At 46.3% G+C, this 21,643-nt stretch overlaps 1 protein-coding gene across 1 annotated transcript in view; it reads right to left on the reverse strand.

Annotated features, from left to right (window-relative positions):
• LOC139230923 (acid-sensing ion channel 5-like) overlaps nucleotides 1–21,643 on the reverse strand; it is a 146,358-nt gene that overhangs the window by 111,715 nt on the left and 13,000 nt on the right. The window contains exon 3 of the mRNA XM_070862480.1: nucleotides 8,883–9,005. Coding sequence (XP_070718581.1) covers nucleotides 8,883–9,005 — 123 coding nt within the window. The remainder of the gene's footprint in view (nucleotides 1–8,882; nucleotides 9,006–21,643) is intronic.

The raw sequence follows: 21,643 nt of genomic DNA on the forward strand, positions 1-21,643 counted from the left end.
TCCTCTGAGAGATTAATGGAGAAGAACTGCTCCTGGAAAACCCTGGGAAGGTAAGGCCTCCTGTTGCAATGTCTCACCCTGCCTCTACCCACATTTGGCATGATCTGTTGCTACAGAAGTAGTTGTTGGATGGCAAGGTGCATTGCCAGCACAGCCCCCATGAATGAGACAAAGCAGCAGGTCTAAATATTTAGAGAAATGCTAGTGAAGAAACTGTAAGAGCAGCAACAAAGCAACCATGTGCAAAATGTGAAAGCTGTCCAAATGCTATCTGTAAAGGTAACAATCAATCTGACCTCTCAATGACCTGGTTGCTCCTCCCTTTAAATATTGCCCCCGGAGCAGCAATTGCAGGTATGAATGTTTGCTTTTTCTGGCATAATTAGCGACAAGCGGTAAGTGAAGCGAATGAATTTTGCGAACAGGGCACTAGCGGGCCATTGCACATTCATTTGAGGTCACAGTCTCACAGGTTCAGGGGCTAATTATTCGTGCTGCCGGTAAAACGATACTGAATTTTGCATCCACCGCTAAAATCTCTGCACCTGGACGATCAGTCATTACCGCTTGAGCCCGGGCGCTAACAGGAGATGCTAATCAAATGAATTTCTAGCCCAAAGAGTATTGTGCACAGTTCTAGTCTCCATATTACAAAAGATATATAGAAGAACTGGAGCAAGTGCAAAAAAGATTTACAAGGATGATACCGGAACTGAGAGGGGCCAAATTTGGTGCAGGTTCTCTACTGTCCTGTGACAGTTTGAACTGGTGCTCTCCACTCTCTGTCCTGTGACAGTTGGAACTGGTGCTCTCCACTCTCTGTCTTGTGACAGTGGGAACTGGTGCTCTCCACTCTCTGTCCTGTGACAGTGGGAACTGGTGTTCTCCACTCTCCCGTCCTGTGACAGTGGGAACTGGTGCTCTCCACTCTCCTATCCTGTGACAGTGGGAACTGGTGCTCTCCACTCTCCTATCCTGTGACAGTGGGAACTGGTGCTCTCCACTCTCCTGTCCTGTGACAATGGGAACTGGTGCTCTCCACTCTCTCTCCTGTGACAGTGGGAACTGGTGCTCTCCACTCTCTGTCCTGTGACAGTAGGAACTGGTGCTCTCCACTCTCCCGTCCTGTGACAGTTGGAACTGGTGCTCTCCACTCTCTGTCCTGTGACAGTTGGAACTGGTGCTCTCCACTCTCTGTCCTGTGACAGTTGGAACTGGTGCTCTCCACTTTCCCATCCTGTGACAGTTGGAACTGGTGCTCTCCACTCTCCCGTCCTGTGACAGTTGGAACTGGTGCTCTCCACTCTCTGTCCTGTGACAGTTGGAACTGGTGCTCTCCACTCTCCCGTCCTGTGACAGTTGGAACTGGTGCTCTCCACTCTCTCTCCTGTGACAGTGGGAACTGGTGCTCTCCACTCTCCCGTCCTGTGACAGTTGGAACTGGTGCCCTCCACTCTCTGTCCTGTGACAGTGGGAACTGGTGCTCTCCACTCTCTGTCCTGTGACAGTGGGAACTGGTGCTCTCCACTCTCTGTCCTGTAACAGTTGGAACTGGTGCTCTCCACTCTCCCGTCCTGTGACAGTTGGAACTGGTGCTCTCCACTCTCTCTCCTGTGATAGTTGGAACTGGTGCTCTCCACTCTCCCGTCCTGTGACAGTTTGAACTTGAGCTCTCCAATCTCTCTCCTGCGACAGTTGGAACTGGTGCTCTCCACTCTCTCTCCTGCGACAGTTGGAACTGGTGCTCTCCACTCTCCCTTCCTTATATATATCAGTAATTAACTTTTAGCATTGTTGTTGCCAATTTAAGTGTATCTAAGGGATAAATCATGGTAGGAGAGCTCGGACACGTGTTATGCTCCTCCTGTAGTATGTGGGAATCAGGAACACTTTCGGTGTCCCTGACGACTACATGTGCGGGAAGTGTGTCCACCTCCAACTCCTGACGCACCGCGTTGCATAGCTGGAGCTGCGGGTGGATTCACTCTGGAGCATGCAGGATGCTGAGAATGACGTGAATAGCACGTTTAGTGAGTTAGTCTTACCACAGGTAAAGGGTCCACAGCCATATAGGGAATGGAAGACCAACAGGAAGAGCAGTGCAGGGAAGGTAGTGCAGGGATCCCCTGCGGTCATCCCCCTGCAAAACAGATACACCGCTTTGGGTACTGTTGAGGGGGATGACTCATCAGGGGAGAGCAGCAGCAGCCAAGTTCATGGCACCGTGGCTGGCTCTGCTGCACAGGAGGGCAGGAAAAAGAATGGGAGAGCGATAGTAATAGGGGATTCAATTGTAAGGGGAATAGATAGACGTTTCTGCAGCTGCAACCGAGACTCCAGGATGGTATGTTGCCTCCCTGGTGCAAGGGTCAAGGATGTCTTGGAGCGGGTGCAGTACATTCTGAAAAGGGAGGGTGAACAGCCAGTTGTCGTGATGCATATAGATACCAACGATATAGGTAAAAAACGGGATGAGGTCTTACGAGACGAATTTAGGGAGCTAGGAGTTAAATTAAAAAGTAGGACCTCAAAAGTAGTAATCTGAGGATTGCTACCAGTGCCACGTGCTAGTCAGAGTAGGAACCACAGGATAGCTCAGATGAATGCGTGACTTGAGAAATGGTGCAGAAGGGAGGGATTCAAATTCCTGGGACATTGGAACCGGTTCTGGGGGAGGTGGGACCAGTACAAACCAGACGATCTGCACCTGAGCAGGATCGGAACCAATGTCCGAGGGGGAGTGTTTGCTAGTGCTGTTGGGGAGGAGTTAAACTAATATGGCAGGGGGATGGGAACCTATGTAGGGAGACAGAGGGAAATAGAAGGGGGGCAGAAGCAAAAGATAGAAAGGAGAATAGTAAAAGTGGAGGGCAGAGAAACCCAAGGCAAAAAGCAAAAAGGGCCACATTACACCAAGATTCAAAGGAGGCAAAGTGTGTTAAAAAGACAAGCATGAAGGCTCTGTGCCTCAATGCGAGGAGTATTTGGAATTAACTGTGCAGATAGCAGTTAATGGATACGATGTGATTGGCATCACGGAGACATGGCTCCAGGGTGACCAAGGCTGGGAACTCAACATCCAAGGGTATTCAGCATTTAGGAAGGATAAACAGAAAGGAAAAGGAGACGGGGTGGCGTTGCTGGTTAAAGAGGAAATCAATGCAATTGTAAAGAAGGCTATTAGCCTGGATGATGTGGAATTGGTATGGGTGGAGCTGCGGAATTCCAAAGGGCAGAAAACGCTAGTGAGAGTTGTGTATAGACCACCAAGCAGTAGTAGTGAGGTTGGGGACAGCATCAAACAAGAAATAAGAGATGTGTGCAATAAAGGTACAGCAGTTATCATGGATGACTTTAATCTACATATTGATTGGGCTAACTAAACTGGTAGCAATGCGGTGGAGGAGGATTTCCTTGAGTGTATTAGGGATGGTTTTCTAGACCAATATGTCGAGGAACCAACCATGGAGCTGGCCATCCTAGACTGGGTGATGTGTAATGAGAAGGGACTAATTAGCAATCTTGTTGTGCGAGGCCCTTTGGGGAAAAGTGACCATAAAATGATAGAATTCCTTATTAAGATGGAGAGTGACAAAGTTAATTCGGAAACTAGGGTCCTGAACTTAAGGAAAGGTAACTTCGACGGTATGAGGTGTGAATTGACTAGAATAGACTGGCAGAGGATACTTCAAGGGTTGACGGTGGATAAGCAATGGCAAACATTTAAAGATCACATGGATGAACCTCAACAATTGTACATCCCTGTCTGGAGTAAAAATAAAACGGGGAAGATGGCTCAACCGTGGCTAACAAGGGAAATTAAGGATAGTGTTAAAACCAAGGAAGAGGCATATAAATTGGCTAGAAAAAGCAACAAACCTGAGGATTGGGAGAAATTTAGAATTCAACAGAGGAGGACTAAGGTTTTAATTAAGAGGGAGAAAATAGAGTACGAGAGGAAGCTTGTAGGGAACATAAAAACTGACTCCAAAGCTTCTATAAATATGTGAAGAGAAAAAGATTAGTAAAGACAAACGTAGGTCCCTTGCAGTCAGATTCAGGTGAATTTATAATGGGGAACAAAGAAATGACAGACCAATTGAACCAATACTTCGGTTCTGTCTTCACAAAGGAAGATACAAATAACCTTCCGAAAGTACTAGGGGACAGTGGGTCTAGTGAGAATGAGGAACTGAAAGATATCCTAATTAGGCGGGAAATTGTGTTAGGGAAATTGATGAGATTAAAGGCCGATAAATCCCCGGGTCCTGATAGTCTGCATCCCAGAGTACTTAAGGAAGTGGCCCTAGAAATAGTGGATGCATTGGTGATCATTTTCCAACAATCTATCGACCCTGGATCAGTTCCTATGGAACGCCACTTTTTTAAAAAGGAGGGAGAGAGAAAGCGGGTAATTATAGAATGGCTGGCCTGACATCAGTAGTGGGGAAAATGTTGGAATCAATCATTAAGGATGAAATAGCAGCCCATTTGGAAAGCAGTGACAGGATTGGACCGAGTCAGCATGGATTTATGAAAGGGAAATCATGCTTGACGAATCTTCTGGAATTTTTTGAGCATGCAACTAGTAGAGTGGACAAGGGAGAACCAGTGGATATGGTGTATTTGGACTTTCAAAAGGCTTTTGACAAGGTCCCACATAAGAGATTGGTGTACAAAATCAAAGTGCATGGTATTGGGGATAATGTACTGACATGGATAGAGGACTGGTTGGCAGCCAGGAAGCAGAGAGTCGGGATAAACGGGTCCTTTTCAGAATGGCAGGCAATGACTAGTGGAGTGCTGCAGGGCTCGGTGCTGGGACCCCAGCTCTTTACAATATACATTAACGATTTGGATGAAGGAATAGAGTGTAATATCTCCATGTTTGCGGATGACACGAAACTGGGTGGTGGTGTGAGCTGTGAGGAGGACACTAAGAGGCTGCAGGGTGACTTGGACAGATTAGGTGAGTGGGAAAATACATGGCAGATGCAGTATAATGTGGATAAATGTGAAGTTATCCATTTTGGAGGCAAAAACACAAGGGCAGAATATTATCTGAATGGCGGCAGACTAGAAAAAGGGGAGGTGCAACGAGACCTGGGTGTCATGGTTCATCAGCCACTGAAAGTGGGCACGCAGGTACAGCAGGCAGTGAAGAAGACAAATGGTATGTTGGCCTTCATTGCTGGGGGATTTGAATATAGGAGCAGGGAGGTCTTACTGCAGTTGTACAGGACCTTAGTGAGGCCTCACCTGGAATATTGTGTTCAGTTTTGGTCTCCTAGTCCGAGGAAGGACGTTCTTGCTATTGAGGGAGTGCAGCGAAGGTTCACCAGACTGATTCCAGGGATAGCTGGGCTGTCATATGAGGAGAGACTGGATCAACTGGGCCTTTATTCACTGGCGTTTAGAAGGATGAGAGGGGATCTCATAGAAACATATAAGATTCTGATGGGACTGGACAGGTTAGATACGGGAAGAATGTTCTCGATGTTGGGGAAGTCCAGAACCAGGGGACATAGTCTTAGGATAAGTGGTAGACCATTTATGAGTGAGATGAGGAGAAACTTCTTCACTCAGAGAGTTGTTGACCTGTGGAATTCCCTCCCGCAGAGAGTTGTTGATGCCAGTTCATTGGATATATTGAAGATGGAGTTAGATGTGGCCCTTACGGTTAAGGGGATCAAGGGGTATGGAGAGAAAGCAGGAAAGGGATACTGAAGGAATGATCAGCCATGATCTTATTGAATGGTGGTGCAGGCTCGAAGGGCCAAATGGCCTACTCCTGCACCTATTTTCTATGTTTCTATGTTTCTATGTTGCGGCCGCAGCTGCCGTGGATCCGCTGGTAATGTATGTTTTCTGGGTGACTCCTCCAGAACAGCCCATCTGCCGTCCAGGTTCCGCCCGGTGTGAGATTGGTCACGGAGGGATCCGCCGGCGTGATGTCTTGCCGACCGTCCATGCCGAATGCTGAAAATCGGCCATTTTGGTGAGGGATGCTGGCCTCAGATTGACCTGCCGCTCACCAGAAAGCTCACAAAAAGCAGGTCTGACCCTGGCCATGAGTCGGGCAACAGGGAGAAGGGCTCCGAGTGCTGCAGTCCTTCAAGAAGTTCTCAGGGAAGCACTACATATCACAGAGGGTGAGAGGGTTAGGGTTAGAATAATCTATTGTAAGCTTGAGACAGCTGCAGACTCTGACAACATTTGTATGGGAGGAAAAGGGTATAAAGTTACAGCAATTCGACTTTAGGAGCAGCGCGATTACAGATCAAACTGAGGAGAGACTACGATCAATAGAACACAGCAAAAGACAAACACCACGGTGATTCAGTGGCCTACCATTGAGGTTTCAATGACTAGACTGTCATTATTGCCTTGTTATTATGTCTTTCTTTGTGCTGCAAGCAAACTACTTCATAAAATCTGTTCTGATTCATCACAAAAGACTTGTCCCCAGCATGCCTTGTTGCGGTGATGGAATTAATCTGATACATCGAATAACCCTCACAGCATGTTGTGGTAGCCTGATAACCGTACCTATTATACAGTGCAGTCCTATGTGGATGGGACGATATTCCTGATAAAGCAGATAGCCTGAGGGACAGATGTGTGTTTCTTATAAGGTACCACACACTCACCAAGAGAGGGTCAACAATGAGTGTATTTACAAGTGCGCAATAACAAAGGTTACATAACATTATTACATTTACACCACCAACAACCATCTCTCCACCCGGCACCACCACCTTCTTCCCCCTCCCTCCCCTTTTGAAGCGATGCCAAAGCTCCTCTTCCTTGCCCTGTCTGCACCACGGCGTCCCACTCCACTTCCTCTGGTTGGCGAGGTTGTGCAGGAGGGCAATGGGATGTCTGCAGATGTGTGCATCTAGATGAGAAGGCAGGTGGAGTGGCCGAAGGCGCCGGGATCTCCTGCTCCTCTGGACCTGTCTGCCATGAGGGTATGGGTTCAGGGGCTTGAACTGCCCGTCCAGAAGCCATCTCTTCCCTCATCGCCTCAACGGTCTTGGTTGTGCGCTTCAACACAGTGATGTGCTGGTCCATCTTGTCATCATGCTGCTGGGTGAAGGTGGCCATGCTGGCAGCGATCCAGCCATGGTCTGGAGCATATCGCGACCTATCTACAAAATTGTAGAAACCGTGGTGAATCCTCAGGTGGATGATCGCTGCTGGTGGGTTCTGGGACCTTACTTGCCTTCGTTCCACGGCCTCTGTGCTTCGTTGAGCTTGCCAATGTGAAGTCCGTTCCAAACCCCAGGAACTCGGAGGCCGACGTTGAGGTTCTGCTGACACCTGGCTCACATGGCAGGAGGCTGCTGTCATCCTGTTCCTGCTCCTGGAGCTCAAGGGGCTCAAAGACTAGCCCTTCTCTCTCCTCTCTCCTCTCTCCTCTTCTTCATGGCTCCGGATTGTGGAGGCTTGCCACGACCATCCCGAGTGTGGTCTTTGTATCTGCGCTCCAGCTCTGTCATGAGTTCCTCCAACTCCTGCTCATTAAACCATGGAGCTCTGGGCCTGGTTTTGCCAGTCTTCATTGCTGATTTCTGGCCTCTCATCATCAATGATGAAAGGAATGGCTGCTCAAGAGTTTGTGTGCTCAATTTCTCCGACTGCTCCTCTGCAACACAGACTGCCCCCTCTGCAACTCTGCCCTCTCCAACCTCCAACTCTCTCCTTTCCAAACTCCAACTCTGCCCTCTCCAACCTCCAACTCTCTCCTTTCCAAACTCCAACTCTGTCCTCTCCAACCTCCACCTCTCTCCTCTCAAATGCCAACACGCTTCTCTCCCCTCACACTCACAGGTGGAATAAAGTGATGTGCCTTTATGCGTATGCTGTGCTGCGCACGCGCAATCGGCCTCAAATGGCCCCGAAATGATGACACGTCGGAAGACAAAAGCTACCCCAAAAAATCGCGATGTCTTGTGCATGCGCCTTGGAGGCCCTCCGAAGATCTCTGAGTGGAGAGGCCTCCAACTGCGGCACACTGATGACGCTGGCCGCTCACTCCCACTCTCACCCGGCGACTGCTACTGCCTGTCGCCAACGCTGCCGCCCAACCAATGGAGCCAAAAATGGCTCCCATCGGGACCTGGCGGCAAAAAGTTAGGTGCCGCCTGGGGGCCACCGAGAAATGAGCGGGGGCCAAATTCGGCCCCAGATGATATAACTCTCAGGAAAGACTGAATAGGATGGGGCTCTTTTCTCTAGAAAGGTAACCTGATAGAGTTTTTTAAAAATTATGAATGGTTTCAATAGGGTAGATGTAGAGAATAATCTTCCACTTGTGGGGGAGTCCAAAACTAACGGCCATAGATATGGTAGTCACTAATAAATCCATTAAGGAATACAGGAAAAACATCTGCATTTAAAGGGAAGCTAGATAAGTACATGAGGGAGAAAAAAATTGAAGGATATGTCGATAGGCTGAGATGAACTAAATAGAGTGGGGGGAGGTTCATGTGGAGCAAAAACCCCAGTGTACAGCTGAATGGTCTGTTTGTGCTGTAAATTCTATGTAAATATGTTTTTTCACTGCGTTATACCAAGTTTTTTGAATAGTATCCTTACCACTCTTGATACTAAGGTCATCACACTCCACCAGTGCCATCACATGTACATGGTTTATGCTACAGAATTAATTCCCATCACTGACTTAAATCACATATTATTCAAGTAACATAATTTCCTTTCACAAAATAATATATTCTGTAAAATAAAGATAATACTAGTAGTAAATACTTGGATGGCTATTGTATGGTAAAGTTTTTAATTAACTCCAACTGTTGAGATTTCCCACAATTTCCAAACTAAACAGTTTATTTTATTATTTAGTATCATTAAAGATAAACCTGTTTGACATCAAGCATCACGCTTAGTCCTCTTCCTGAAATGTTTGCACTCCTTTTAGCATTAACGTCATCATGATTGAAAGTGTAACAATTGCCATACTCAGTAAAAACATGTTTGAAATCCTAGAAAGCAAATACAAAAGTTAGCCAAATTAGGTTTGCTTTTTTTCTCTTTTTTATGCAAAGTGTAAAGATACAAAAATACACAAATGTACTGTGACAACTGAAAAAGAAATGGAAGACAGCAATCATCAGATCACAATAATAACTGGAAGAAAATCAACTTCTGGCTGACTGACATGCTGAAAAGATATTTCAGTCATTTTCAACCTTAACAGGTTAATTTGTGATTTCAACTTTAAAATTAACTGAGCAAGGTAAATTTGTTTATACTTTCTAAATATTGGACACAATGACCGCAAACATCCTGGACTCAATTTTATGCTGGTCAGATCACTGAAGTTTAACCTGCTAAGTGATTTATTGAGTGTAGTTGTAAAAATAAAATACACTGTAAAGGGATTCTATAATTGCAAGGTGTATAGGAACATAGGAATTGCTAGACTAAAAAAGATCAAGGTCCATCTAATTCACCATTTACCATCCTGGTAGTCGTATAATGATTGATTACTGTGATTAGTCAACAATTCCAATCTCTCTGAATTAGTCCACAACAGACCCAGACATGAGGTGAGTAAAATCCCTAGTGATGGAAAGCTTTGGGAACCATAGGTTAAAAGTAATTTATTCCTTTCAAGTATGTGACACTTACCATATGTAATATCTGAAGTTATCATATATTGTACAGCTTATATCTTGGGTTGTATCATCTAACCCATAAAATAATACCCATCATGACTTTTTATAATATTTCTTAGTCCAGAAATTGTGTGATTTATTTCAGACCATTCAGTAGTAATTTTGGCAGGGGGAAGAAAGCAGGATGGAACATGCATCCACTAGATTTCTGCCCCTTCTGAAGTGTGCTGGAAATTCTAATCGAGAGTGGTGTGCGTACTTCTGCCGCCCACCCCCATCCATATTCCAGTAGCAGTTTGAGGGATCGACTGGTAATCCTGTCAGATATATCCTGGTTTGGCTGATAGCTTTAACTGCATCTCTTAATCAGCAAAGCAAAGGGATTGATTGCTGTTGCATACTGAGATGGATGCTGTGAGAACAGTCTTAAAACAAATTATGCTGGTTTTCTGTCTTCAGATGGAATGGCCTTTGGTTCCCTCTCTTAGAGTGTCAGGGTTCTGCTTGAACATAAGAAGAACATAAGAAATAGGAACAGGAATAGGCCATACGGCCCCTCGAGCCTGCTCCGCCATTCAATAAGATCATGGCTGATCTGATCATGGACTCAGCTCCACTTCCCCACCTGCTCCCCATAACCTCTTATCCCCTTATCCCCTTATCCTTTAATAAACTGTCTCTTTCTGTCTTAAATTTAGTCAATGTCCCAACTTCCACAGCTCTGAGGCAGCGAATTCCACAGATTAACAACTCTCTGAGAGAAGAAATTTCTCCTCATCTTTGTTTTAAATGGGTGGCCCCTTATTCTAAGATCATGCCCTCTAGTTCTAGTCTCCTCCATCAGTGAGTATAATGTCCTCTCTGCATCTACCTTGTCAAGCCCCCTCATAATCTTATATGTTTCGATATGATCACCTCTCATTCTTCTGAATTCCAATGAGTAGAGGCCCAACCTACTCATTCTTTCCTCATAAGTCAACCTCCTCATCCCCGGAATCAACCTAGTGAACCTTTTTTGAACTGCCTCCAAAGCTAGTATATCCTTTCGTAAATATGAAAACCAAAACTGCACGCAGTATTCCAGGTGTGGCCTCACTACTACCTTATATAGCTGTAGCAAGACTTCCCTGCTTTTATACTCCATCCCCTTTGCAATAAAGGCCAAGATACCATTGGCATTCCTGATCACTTGCTGTACCTGCATACTATCCTTTTGTGTTTCATGCACAAGTACCCCCAGGTCCTGCTGTACTGCAGCACTTTGCAATCTTTTTCCATTTAAATAATAACTTGCTCTTTGATTTTTTTCTGCCAAAGCGCATGACCTCACACTTTCCAACATTATACTCCATCTGCCAAATTCTTGCCAACTCACTTAACCTGTCTTGTCGTCAGTTGTTATGAATGGCGAAAGAGTCAGACTGAACACTGTGAGCTCAAAGTAAAGTGTAACCGTAGTCTTTTATTGCAGGTCTCCAGAGTGCCTCTCCAACCTGTGAGACCTCTTTAAATACCTGTGCTCCCAAGGGATTATGGGATCCCTTGGGAATCCAGGAGATGAGCCCTCTGGTGGCTGTACAAAGTAAATACAAGTTTACATATATAACACCTCACACATTGAATATCCATGCCTCACTTGGTTGAGAGCTCCTGTTGCATCATTACCGGTGCGTGTGCCTGCCCTTGTTATTTAAATTACCCTAACCTGGAATTTTGGGAAAGGTCACCAGCAGTGGGAAAAGGCTCTGTCCGGATGCATCTGGAGATGTAAAGTCACAGTGAAATTTGTGCCTCCTTTGTCTGCTGTGATTGTGACATTATCACTGTTGAGTCTGTCTGAAAATTTTCTTCTTCCTCCTTTTTCTGCTTTCGAATTGGTTATTTTATATTTTCTACCATTCACCAATCATAAGCTTTCTTCTTAATTTCAATTTTATCAATCATATGCAACTAAAATAAATTGTAACCAATCACATTCCAGCAGAAAACTTTTCTCAGGAATAGCAACCATGACAATTCCTCACCCAGTCATAAAATTCCTCACCCATCTCTCATATAACAAACATACATGCCCTGATTACATAGAAGCATTGGAGCAGCAATAATCTATTCAGCCTCTCAAGCCTGTTCTGCTACTCACTTAGATTTTGTCTGATCTGCACCTCGACTCTTTTCACCCACCTTTGATCCATTATACCCTTACCTAATAAAACTCTATCAGTCTCAGTTTTGACCCATCCTTTAGTAGAAGAGAGTTTCATATGACTACTACTCGATGTGTGAAAAAGTGCTTCAGTATTTACCAAGGAAACTAAAAAGATGGATATGACATTAGAAGAAGAGGTCAAAAAAGATATGAAGATAGAAAGAGGGAATATAATTGATAAACGAATCAAACTTGGAGAGGATAAAACCTCTGATCTGGATGGATTGTATCCGCGCATATAACAAGAAGTGAGGGAAGAGATAGCATAGGTGCTATTACATATATTTAAAAATTCATCAGAAAATTGAATAGTGCCAGAGAACTAGTTGACAGCTAATGTGATTCCTATATTAAAGAAGGGAGATAAAACAAGTCCAGGGAACTATAGACCACTTAGCTTAACATCAGTGGTCAGTGGTGAAAAAATGACACTTGTAGTTCATTACGTTGACAGTTGCCCAGAGACTTTTTGAGCTGCAACTTCCTGCCATTGGGCATCTGAGCCAGCACGGCGCCATCTATAGGGGATCTGTGGTGTGTGTGAGCAGGGAAGCAACAGCGTGACTCTTCGACAAATCAGTTTGAAGAATCCTCACTGAGCCACACAGGGCTGAATCTTAACTCCCAAAAACTGGTGGTTGGGGTCGTGTCACCAATGCAAAAAATCTGGGACACGAGCCCGCCCACTTCCGGTTTTAACAGAGGTGGGACAAGGGGATCAATCCGTTCACGAGATGCGGGTTGGTCAATCAAATATAATAAGACTGCCTGCCTCTGTTTTAATGGTCATTCTATTTTTAACCACAAGTGACTGGGTTTCCTGGGCCTCTGGAAACATGACAGCTGAAAGCAAGTTAGAAGGACTGAATCCATAAGTGCCTTTATAAACATTGCTTGTGGCCCAGGAAGAGCAGAGTGCTTCCTCCAGGCCCAACAGCTACCCTGTAATGCCCCCCCCTCCTGCAATCTGTCTGTTCCCCCCACCCCTCGCAACCACCATCAGATGCCCCGATCACCATCGGATATCCCCCCTGGAATTGAGACGACCAGACCACCATCGGACCCCCGCACGATGCAGACCTCCCTGCAATCCAGGCCCCCCCTCCCCCATGATTTGGACTCACTCCGCGATCCGGATACCCTCACGATCTGGAACCCCCCAAGATCTAGACCCTCCCGCGCGATCCAAATTCCCCCCACAATCTAGAACTCCCTCCCATGATCCATGAGCCCATGATCACTCCTTACTCCTTTCTTTGGGAGGAGGTGGAAAAAAATCAAGTTTAAAAAAAAAATAATAGTAGTTAGTATTTTAAGTATGGAGGTTCAAATGTTATTTTTCAAAGCAACTCCAGTCTCTGATACAACTACATTGGGGAAGAGTTCCCCCACTTACCTGCTGTCATAGGGTTCAGCCTATAGAAGCAAGCTTCCCATCTGAAAGGCTTCCAGCCTGTCAATCAGACGGCCGGTGGGTGGGAACCCCACTTAAAGAAGCCTTGCAGTTAAATTCTGCAGGACATTGGGGAAACACCTTCTTCTGGGTTACCCGACCTCTCAACAGCCCTTCTGCACATAAATTGCTTCCAGGCTAAGATCCAGGCTGCAGAGTCTGAACCAAGAAGTGAAAACCAGGAAGTATAAATTCATAAAAAATTGAAATAAAGATAGGGAAAGAAAGACGGCATTAAGAGAGCAACAGGTAAAAGAGACAGTGAGAAAAGGTTAAAAATAAATAATTTCTATATTTTTTAAAATCTCCAACACTAGCTAAATCCTGAAGGAATGGGACATCATACTTGTAAAGTTAAATTTTCTGGCACAGAGAGGTTGTTTGGCAATAATTATGAAGTATCACACGGGTAGAAATTCACTTATACGTGAATGTACCAACCGTAACTTTTTCTGCAGCGTTTAGCGGATTATCACTAGGTAAGTGCAACAGCTGCAGTGCCAGATCCATTGGTGAGTTGTTGTTATAATGCAGCCTGTGGAGGAGCAGAGTAACACAGAAAGCAACATACAGATTTCCACGTTTAACTGCACATGTACAGACTCCAGAAGTCACTGTCGGATTTACTCCATAATAACATTAAGTGCTGTTAGCCTCACCGTTATTCTCAATGCAAAATCTGGGCCACAGGAATCTTTACATGAAGATGTAATACAAAAAACATTTAGAAACCAAAAATATAATAAATAGCAAAGATTTTAAAAGGGAAAGTTATGCTTGATCATTATTGAATTATTTGAAGAGGTAACAGAAAGAGTAGTTAAGGGTAATGTAGTAGCTGTAATATATTTAGATTTTTCAAAAGGCCTCCATCATAGTCACCCTCGACAGATGTAATGCATCCATTCCTTACACTCATTCCATCACTCTCACTCAACCTTTTCTTTCCCTCCTTGAATGAGAAGAGAGCTCAAAATAAGAGGGAGAGAGAGAGAACTTGAGGTGGGCCTCCGTCATTTGCGACCCTCACAACAGCAGAGGAGGCTACATTGGAAGCATCTGGAGTGGCTGAATAGCTGGTGGTGGGAGACGGAGGGAGAGGGACATCACAGCAACACGGTGACAGAATTATATATCATACAGCTACATGGCATACATCAATCACTCATATGAAGACTTACGTCATCAGCCACTTAATGGTCAGCATGTACATAATGGTATGTGCACATATTCTTCATATGACATATTTAACTAATCTCTTTACTCTTCCACAGGTCCATCAAGAGCAGCACCCCTCTGCCTGCCCCCCACTGTTCAGGACAAAGAGAAAGACGATTCCTCCGAGGAGCCTTCAGCCTGTGGTTCGATCAGAGATAGAGGCAGCCTGCTCACTTCCTTGCTGCAACTGCTTAGACACTCTTGGCAGATGTCTTCTGGGTTTTGGAGCCTCTGATGGTCCCACCAAAGTCTGCACATCCTATGACTGTGTAGGGGCAGACATGGCCATCGCAATCCGAGGAGCCATCTGGGGCTCTGACTGAGGGGGCTCCTCTCAAAGTGCTTACACTTCTCCCCCATTGCCAACCCCCTCTCGTGCTGTTGAGCAAGTAACTTTCACACCACACAAGTTCCAAGCAATGACTATCTCCAAAAAGCGATAGTCGAACAACTACCCCTTGACATTCAACGGTATTACCACCACCGATTCTTCCACCATCAACATCCTGGGGGTCACCATTGACCAGAAACTTAACTGGACCAGCCACATAAATACTGTGGCAACAAGGTCAGGTCTGAGGCAGGGTATTTTGTGGCGAGTGTCTCACTTCCTGAATCCTCAAAGACTTTCCACCATCTACAAGGCACCAGTCAGGAGTGTGATGGAATACTCCCCACTTGCCTAGATGTGTGTAGCTCCAACAACATTCAATGTGCTCAAGACCATCCAGGACAAAACAGCCTGCTTGACAGACACCCTATCCACCACCTTAAACTTTCACTCCCTCCACCACTGGCGCACCTAGGCTGCAGTGAGTACCATCTACAAGTTGTACTGCAGCAACTCGCCAAGGCTTCTTCGGCAGCACCTCCAAAACCTACAACTTCTACCACCTAGAAGGACAAGGGCAGCAGATGCATGGGAATACCATCGCCTCCAAGTTCACCTTCAAATTACACACCATCCTGACTTGGAAATACATCACTGTTCCTTCATCATCGCTGGGCCAAAATCCTGGAACTCCCTCCTAACAGTACTGTGGGAGTTCCTTCATCACACGGACTTCGGTGGTTCAAGCAGCCGGCTCACTACCACCTTCTCAAGGACAATTACAGATGGGCAATCAATGCTGGCCTTGCCAGCGACGTCCAGATCCCATGAATGAATAAAAAAAAATCCGCTGCTCCATGGATCTGGAAGCCAGTATCTTGCCAGCATCCTAATTGTTATGTCTTTAGTACATATATAAAGACTCCACAAGGCTCTGTACTGTGCTTAAACTGGTGTGGCCTTAGCCCATTTATTTCAACTCCAGAGTGAGGCTGCAGCATGGTGGGCACCCTTTTGTACGGCCCTGCACACCTGGGCAGGTAATCCCTGGGGCCTTCAAAAGTAGCACCCTATGTACATCATGCCTGTTTACATAGTTAATATATAAAGTATACAGACATAACATCATTCCCCCCAAAGTCTTTGACATGAGTAACTGTCTGATTGGACTGTTGGGAATGGTGGGATGATCCTCGTGTTTGATCGTGAAGTCCGTTGCAGATTTGGTGTGTGCTGGTGGGTCGCTGGAGACTAGGTCCTTTCACAGTAGTTCCTGGTTATCTGTAGTTCGCAGCTTGGTCTGGTCCAAATGCTTTCTGTGTTTGTCTATTACATGATTTCACAACAAACACTCCATTTTCATCACAAACACTCCATTCCCCTCTGTGATAATACAGTGCTAGCAGCCCATCTGGGGCCATGATCATGGTCTACATAATTTATTCTGATGTCACGTGGAGGAGCTGTGCGATCATGGTACATTCTCTGCTGATAGCATACGGAAGGCTCAGTTCTGAGTGGTTCTGTCCAGTGACTTTGCAGCACCCGGGATAGCTTGGTCTGTGGGGAGTCTACCGTGACATGTGTGGTACTTGGTTTTATCATTTGGGATGCCCGCTCCGGACTATTGTCACTGACCCTAAGGTCTGGCAAGTCAAGGATGGCCAATATGGCCTTGAGACTTTCAGTAGTGTGGGAGGCCGTGTGGTCCCCGTGGATCCTGGGCCATGGTATGGAGGCCCAGGTCCATTGACTGTGTGTAGCCTCCCTGCCTTTCTTTGCAACATTGCAGGGTTGCCTCATAGGGAGCAATCTGATGGGATGAGCCTTTCGTCTTTGCGATGGATTAACCAAAACATCCCGTCTAGCGGTTCGCCATTAGCAGGTGGTAACGTGGGATCCTGGCTGGTCCAGGTCCTAAACTGGGGAGCCGTTACGGTTGACCCCTCGCTTTCTAGCACTTCCATAACAACGAGCGGGTCTGCAGGCTGTGCCGTTTCCACCCCGGTGGTGGGCAATGGTAGCCAACTGAAGGTATCAGCGCTGTTCTCAGTGCCTGGTCCGTGGCGGATCATGTTACAGTGCACAGACAGTGTTAGACATATTTGAAACAAAGCATTGATAATAGTGCCTCTGCTGTCCAAAAACTGTGAGATTGGCAGCTTGTCTGACTTGAGCAAATATTGCGACACACTTTGGTACATCTCTTTTGTCCTGTGAACGCAGGTTACTGCCTTGGTTAACCTATAGAATACATGTACAACCAGTTGGGGTTCGCCCGCTACTTTGGCTTGCTGTACAACATGCCCAACCCCGTGTGATAACACATCACCTGCTACAAGTACTTTGTTAGATACATATACGACCGGTTGGTGTTTGCCTGCTACTTTGGCTTGTTGTAAGCTACCCCCGACCCCATATGATAATACATTGAAAGTTGGTATGCAGGTACAGCAGGTGGTGAAGAAGGCAAATGGCATGTTGGCCTTCATAGCGAGAGGAATTGAGTATAGAAGCAGGGAGGTCTTACTGCAGTTGTACAGGGCCTTGGTGAGGCCACTCCTTGAATATTGTGTACAGTTTTGGTCTCCTAATCTGAGGAAGGACATTCTTGCTATTGAAGGAGTGTAGCTAAGGTTCACCAGACTGATTCCCAGGATGGCAGGACTGACATATGAAGAAAGACTGGGTCGACTAGGCTTATTTTCAATGGAATGTAGAAGAATGAGAGGGGATCTCATACAAACATATAAAATTCTGACGGAATTGGACAGATTAGATGCAGGAAGAATGTTCCCGATGTTGGGGAAGTCCAGAACCAGGGGTCACAGTCTAAGGATAAGGGGTAAGCCATTTAGGACTGAGATGAGGAGAACTTCTTCACTCAAAGAATTGTGAACCTGTGGAATTCTCTACCACAGAAAGTTGTTGAGGCCAGTTCATTAGATATACTCAAAAGGGAGTTAGATTTGGCCCTTATGGCTAAAGGGATCAAGGGGTATGGAGAGAAAGCAGGAATGGGGTACTGAATTTGCATGATCAGCCATGATCATATTGAATGGTGGTGCAGGCTCGAAGGACCGAATGGCCTACTCCTGCACCTATTTTCTATATTTCTATGTTTCTATGTTACATCATTTGCTGCGAAAGGGCACTAACATGAGTTACACGGTGCAAACAACTTATTGGAACGTAGTAGGTTCCTGACCTTCTCAGTGGCAGCCTCTTTACCTTTGCCCGAAACCCAGTCCTCTTTCTTGCTGGGCAACACATGCCTCTGTTTTGTTGCGGCGACATCCCGTGGTCTGGACGCACTCTTGTCCTGTGGTCTGGACGCACTTTCGTCCCGTGGTCTGGACGCACTCTCATCCCATGTCTGGATGCGCTTTAGTTCCATGGTCTGGACGCACTCTCGTCCGTGTCTGTGATGCCGACTGCCGCGATCTTCCTCCCCATGGATTCTGCTTCTGGCGTCGGGAAAGCGCATTCGGATTGTTTCGGACCACTCTGCTTGGTTGACCTGGAGCCTCTTCCATCGTCGCGAAGAGGTTGTCGGCTTTGGGTGGAAGGTACTGCGCCTGTAGCGCTGCTCGGTTGATCTTTACTTACTCGTGGTCATGATGAACGGCCTGTGCCTCGGGGATCTGCAAATGGATCTGCACTTTGATGCCTGGTTCAGCCGAAGGTGGGGGCTTGCTCAGCCTTTGAGCACGGGAGACGTTGTTCACCGGAGAAGGTACACAGAAGCTTCCCAGTTCCATCAAATCTTCCCCATCCACCTTCTACCAAGCAGTGTTGGCCCATCACCTGAAACAAACCACAGTGGTAAATCGCGCACCGCTCTCTCATGGGATACACTTATGTCCGCACAACCAATAACTGGTATCAGTTCCTTGGCGTAGGTGCGCAGCTTTGCCTGAATTGCGATCAGCTTGGGTCATTGTGCTCTGTCGCCCCAAAGCCTCTTGAATGCCTTCATGCTCATAATTGATTGACTCGCCCCCGTGTCCAACTCTGAGCAGTAATCTCTGGGGCCTCCAACAGTAGTGCCCTCTGGTGGTACATCATGCCTGTTTACATAGTTAATACATAAAGTATACATACATAACACTAATTACTCACTGCAAAGGAGGCAAGAGCAGCAGAAATTGCAATGTAACAGTATTGTATCCTGCTGGCCCAACTTCTCCTAATATCAGGCCATTAATGGGGCAGATGGAACTTTTGTTCAACTCCAACACTGCCCCAAGGGGAAACGGCTAGGTTACAAATCTAGGGCAGTGACCTGGCATTTTTGAGTTCAGCCAGTTTCCCATCCTTGCCAGGCCTTTATTGCCTGACTTACATCAGATCTGCACTCTATTCCCCATGAAAATCAGGTTCAATATGTTATTTAATCCTAAATTGGGACATAAATCCAAATTCTCTGATTCAAAGGTAACTTTATTACCCATTGATCCAATTAACTCCAAGCTGTTAGTGGGGATTAATAATGTGGGTGCAGTTGTACCCCCACCAACCAAACACACAAAACTTCCCTATCTCTGCTACTAATTATTTTAAGCAGTATGCACTAGTTATATTGATCATTCTGGTATAACTAAAACTCATTCGGAATGGGTATTCAGGATGCACCGTTCTATTTCTATTATGATGGTGCAAAACTGTATGGGGTTAGTTTTGTAAGATCTTGCTGCCAATGTTTGGTGGTGGCAAATGCAGGTTGGAATTCAGCATTATACCTTTAGAGTCCTCTCTCCACTACTGCGCACACCTCTATCAAGGCTCTTCAGCAGGAGCATAGCTGTACAAAATTACCATATCTGGCCTTTAATAAGATCTTCAGAGTCATTAACAAGCCTGTAACATTTTTCTTTCTTTTTCCTATTCTTCCTGCACCTATTTTGATTTTTTAAAATTGGGATTAGTGGAGATAACAGAAAACAGAAATAAATCATTTACTACTTCTTCTCAGCAGTTTATCTCTGGTCATTTTTGTTATGTTCAGAATAAATGCACAAGACTGCATCGCAAGCTCAAACTGTTGTGACCTTGGTTTCTTTATTCAGACTCCAGAGTGGGGAAGCAGCATGGTGAGTCACCTTTTATACCTGCTTGCCCCAGGGTGCACAGGTGACCCTTAGGTCTCCCACAGGTGTGCCTCCTAGTGGCAAGTCTTACATTTTGGTAAGGCTTACATACATACATAACATCACTCACCCGCGCCCCCCCCCCGCAAAGTCTTATGTGCAAGTTATTTGCAAGTTGAGGTCATCTGGCGCCCCGCATCACCGGGTCGATCGTCCTGACGTGGTGGGTTCATCCTCGTGGTTGACAGCGAAGTTGATCATGTTACTGGGTCGCTGGGGGCCAGGTCCTTTCAGTGTAGTTCCTGGTTATCTGTGGTTCGCAGTTTGATCTAGTCCAAATGCTTTACGCGTTAGCCCAGTACACAGATTCACAATCAAATGCTCCGTTTGCAATACATACACTCCATTCACCTCCTTGGCTAATGCGTTGCTAGCGGCCCAATAGGGGCCCTGAACATGGTCTACATCACTTATTCTGATGTCGCGTGGGGGGACCGTGCGATCGTGGTGCATTCTCTGCTGATCGCCTCCAAAAGGCTCGGTTCTGAGTGTTTCTGTCTGGTGACTGCGTAGCACCCAGGATAGCCGGGTCTGTAGGGAGTCTACCGTGACACGCGTGGTGCTTGGTTTAGTGATTTGGGCTGCCTGCTCTGGGCAATTGTCGCTGACCCTGAGGTCTAGCAAGCCCAGGATGGCCGCAATGGCCCTGAGACTTTCGATAGTGGCGGAAGGCCTTGTGGTCCCCGTGGGTCCTGGGCCGTAGTATGGGGGCCCCGGACCACTGACTGTGTGTAGCCGCCCTGCCTTACTTTGCAACGTTCGGCTGGGCCTTTCATCTTTGTGACGGATAGGTTGCAACATCCCGTCTAGCAGTTCACCTTTGGCAGGCGGTAATGTGGGATCCTGGCTGGTCCAGGTCCTAACTTGGGGAGCCGTTACAGTTGACCCCTCGCTTTCTTGCACTTCCAAGACCACGAGTGGGTTTGCAGGCAGTGCCGTTTCCACCCCGGTGGTGAGCAACAGTAGCCAACTGAGGGCATTGGTGCCGCTCTCAGTGCCTGGCCCGTGGCAGATCATGTTACAGTGCACAGTGTTAGATGTTCTCAAAACAAAGCATCGATAATGGTGCCTCTGCTCTCCCAAACTTATGGGATGAGCGGCTTGTCTGACTCGAGTACATATTGGGACACTCTTTGGTACATCTCTTTAGTTCCATGAATACAGGCTGCTGCTTTGGTTAACTTATTGGATACCTGTTCAATTGTTTGGGGCTCGCCCGCTACTTTTGCTAGCTGCACACCACTCCCGATCCCGTGCGGTAACATATCACTTGCTACGAATACTTTGTTAGATACATATACAACTGGTTGGGGTTCGCCCGCTACTTTGGCTTGCTGTACAACACACCCGACCCTGTTTGATAACACATCACTTGTACCAAGTACTTTGTCAGATACATATACGACCAGTTGGTGTTCGCCCGCTACTTTGGCATGTTGTAAGGTCCCCCTGACCCCATGCAATGGTACATCATTGGCCCCAAAGGACCGCTCACATGGGTTACATAGTGCAAACAACTTATTGGAACATGGTGGGTTCCTGGCTTTCTCAGCGGCCGCCCCTTTACCTTTGCCCCAAACCCAGTCATCTTTCTTGCTGGGCGACACATTACTCCGTTCCGTTCCGGCGACCTCCTGTGGTCTG

Source organism: Pristiophorus japonicus, chromosome 2, assembly GCF_044704955.1.
Source record: "Pristiophorus japonicus isolate sPriJap1 chromosome 2, sPriJap1.hap1, whole genome shotgun sequence".
In the NCBI taxonomy this organism is placed as follows: Eukaryota; Metazoa; Chordata; class Chondrichthyes; family Pristiophoridae; genus Pristiophorus; species Pristiophorus japonicus.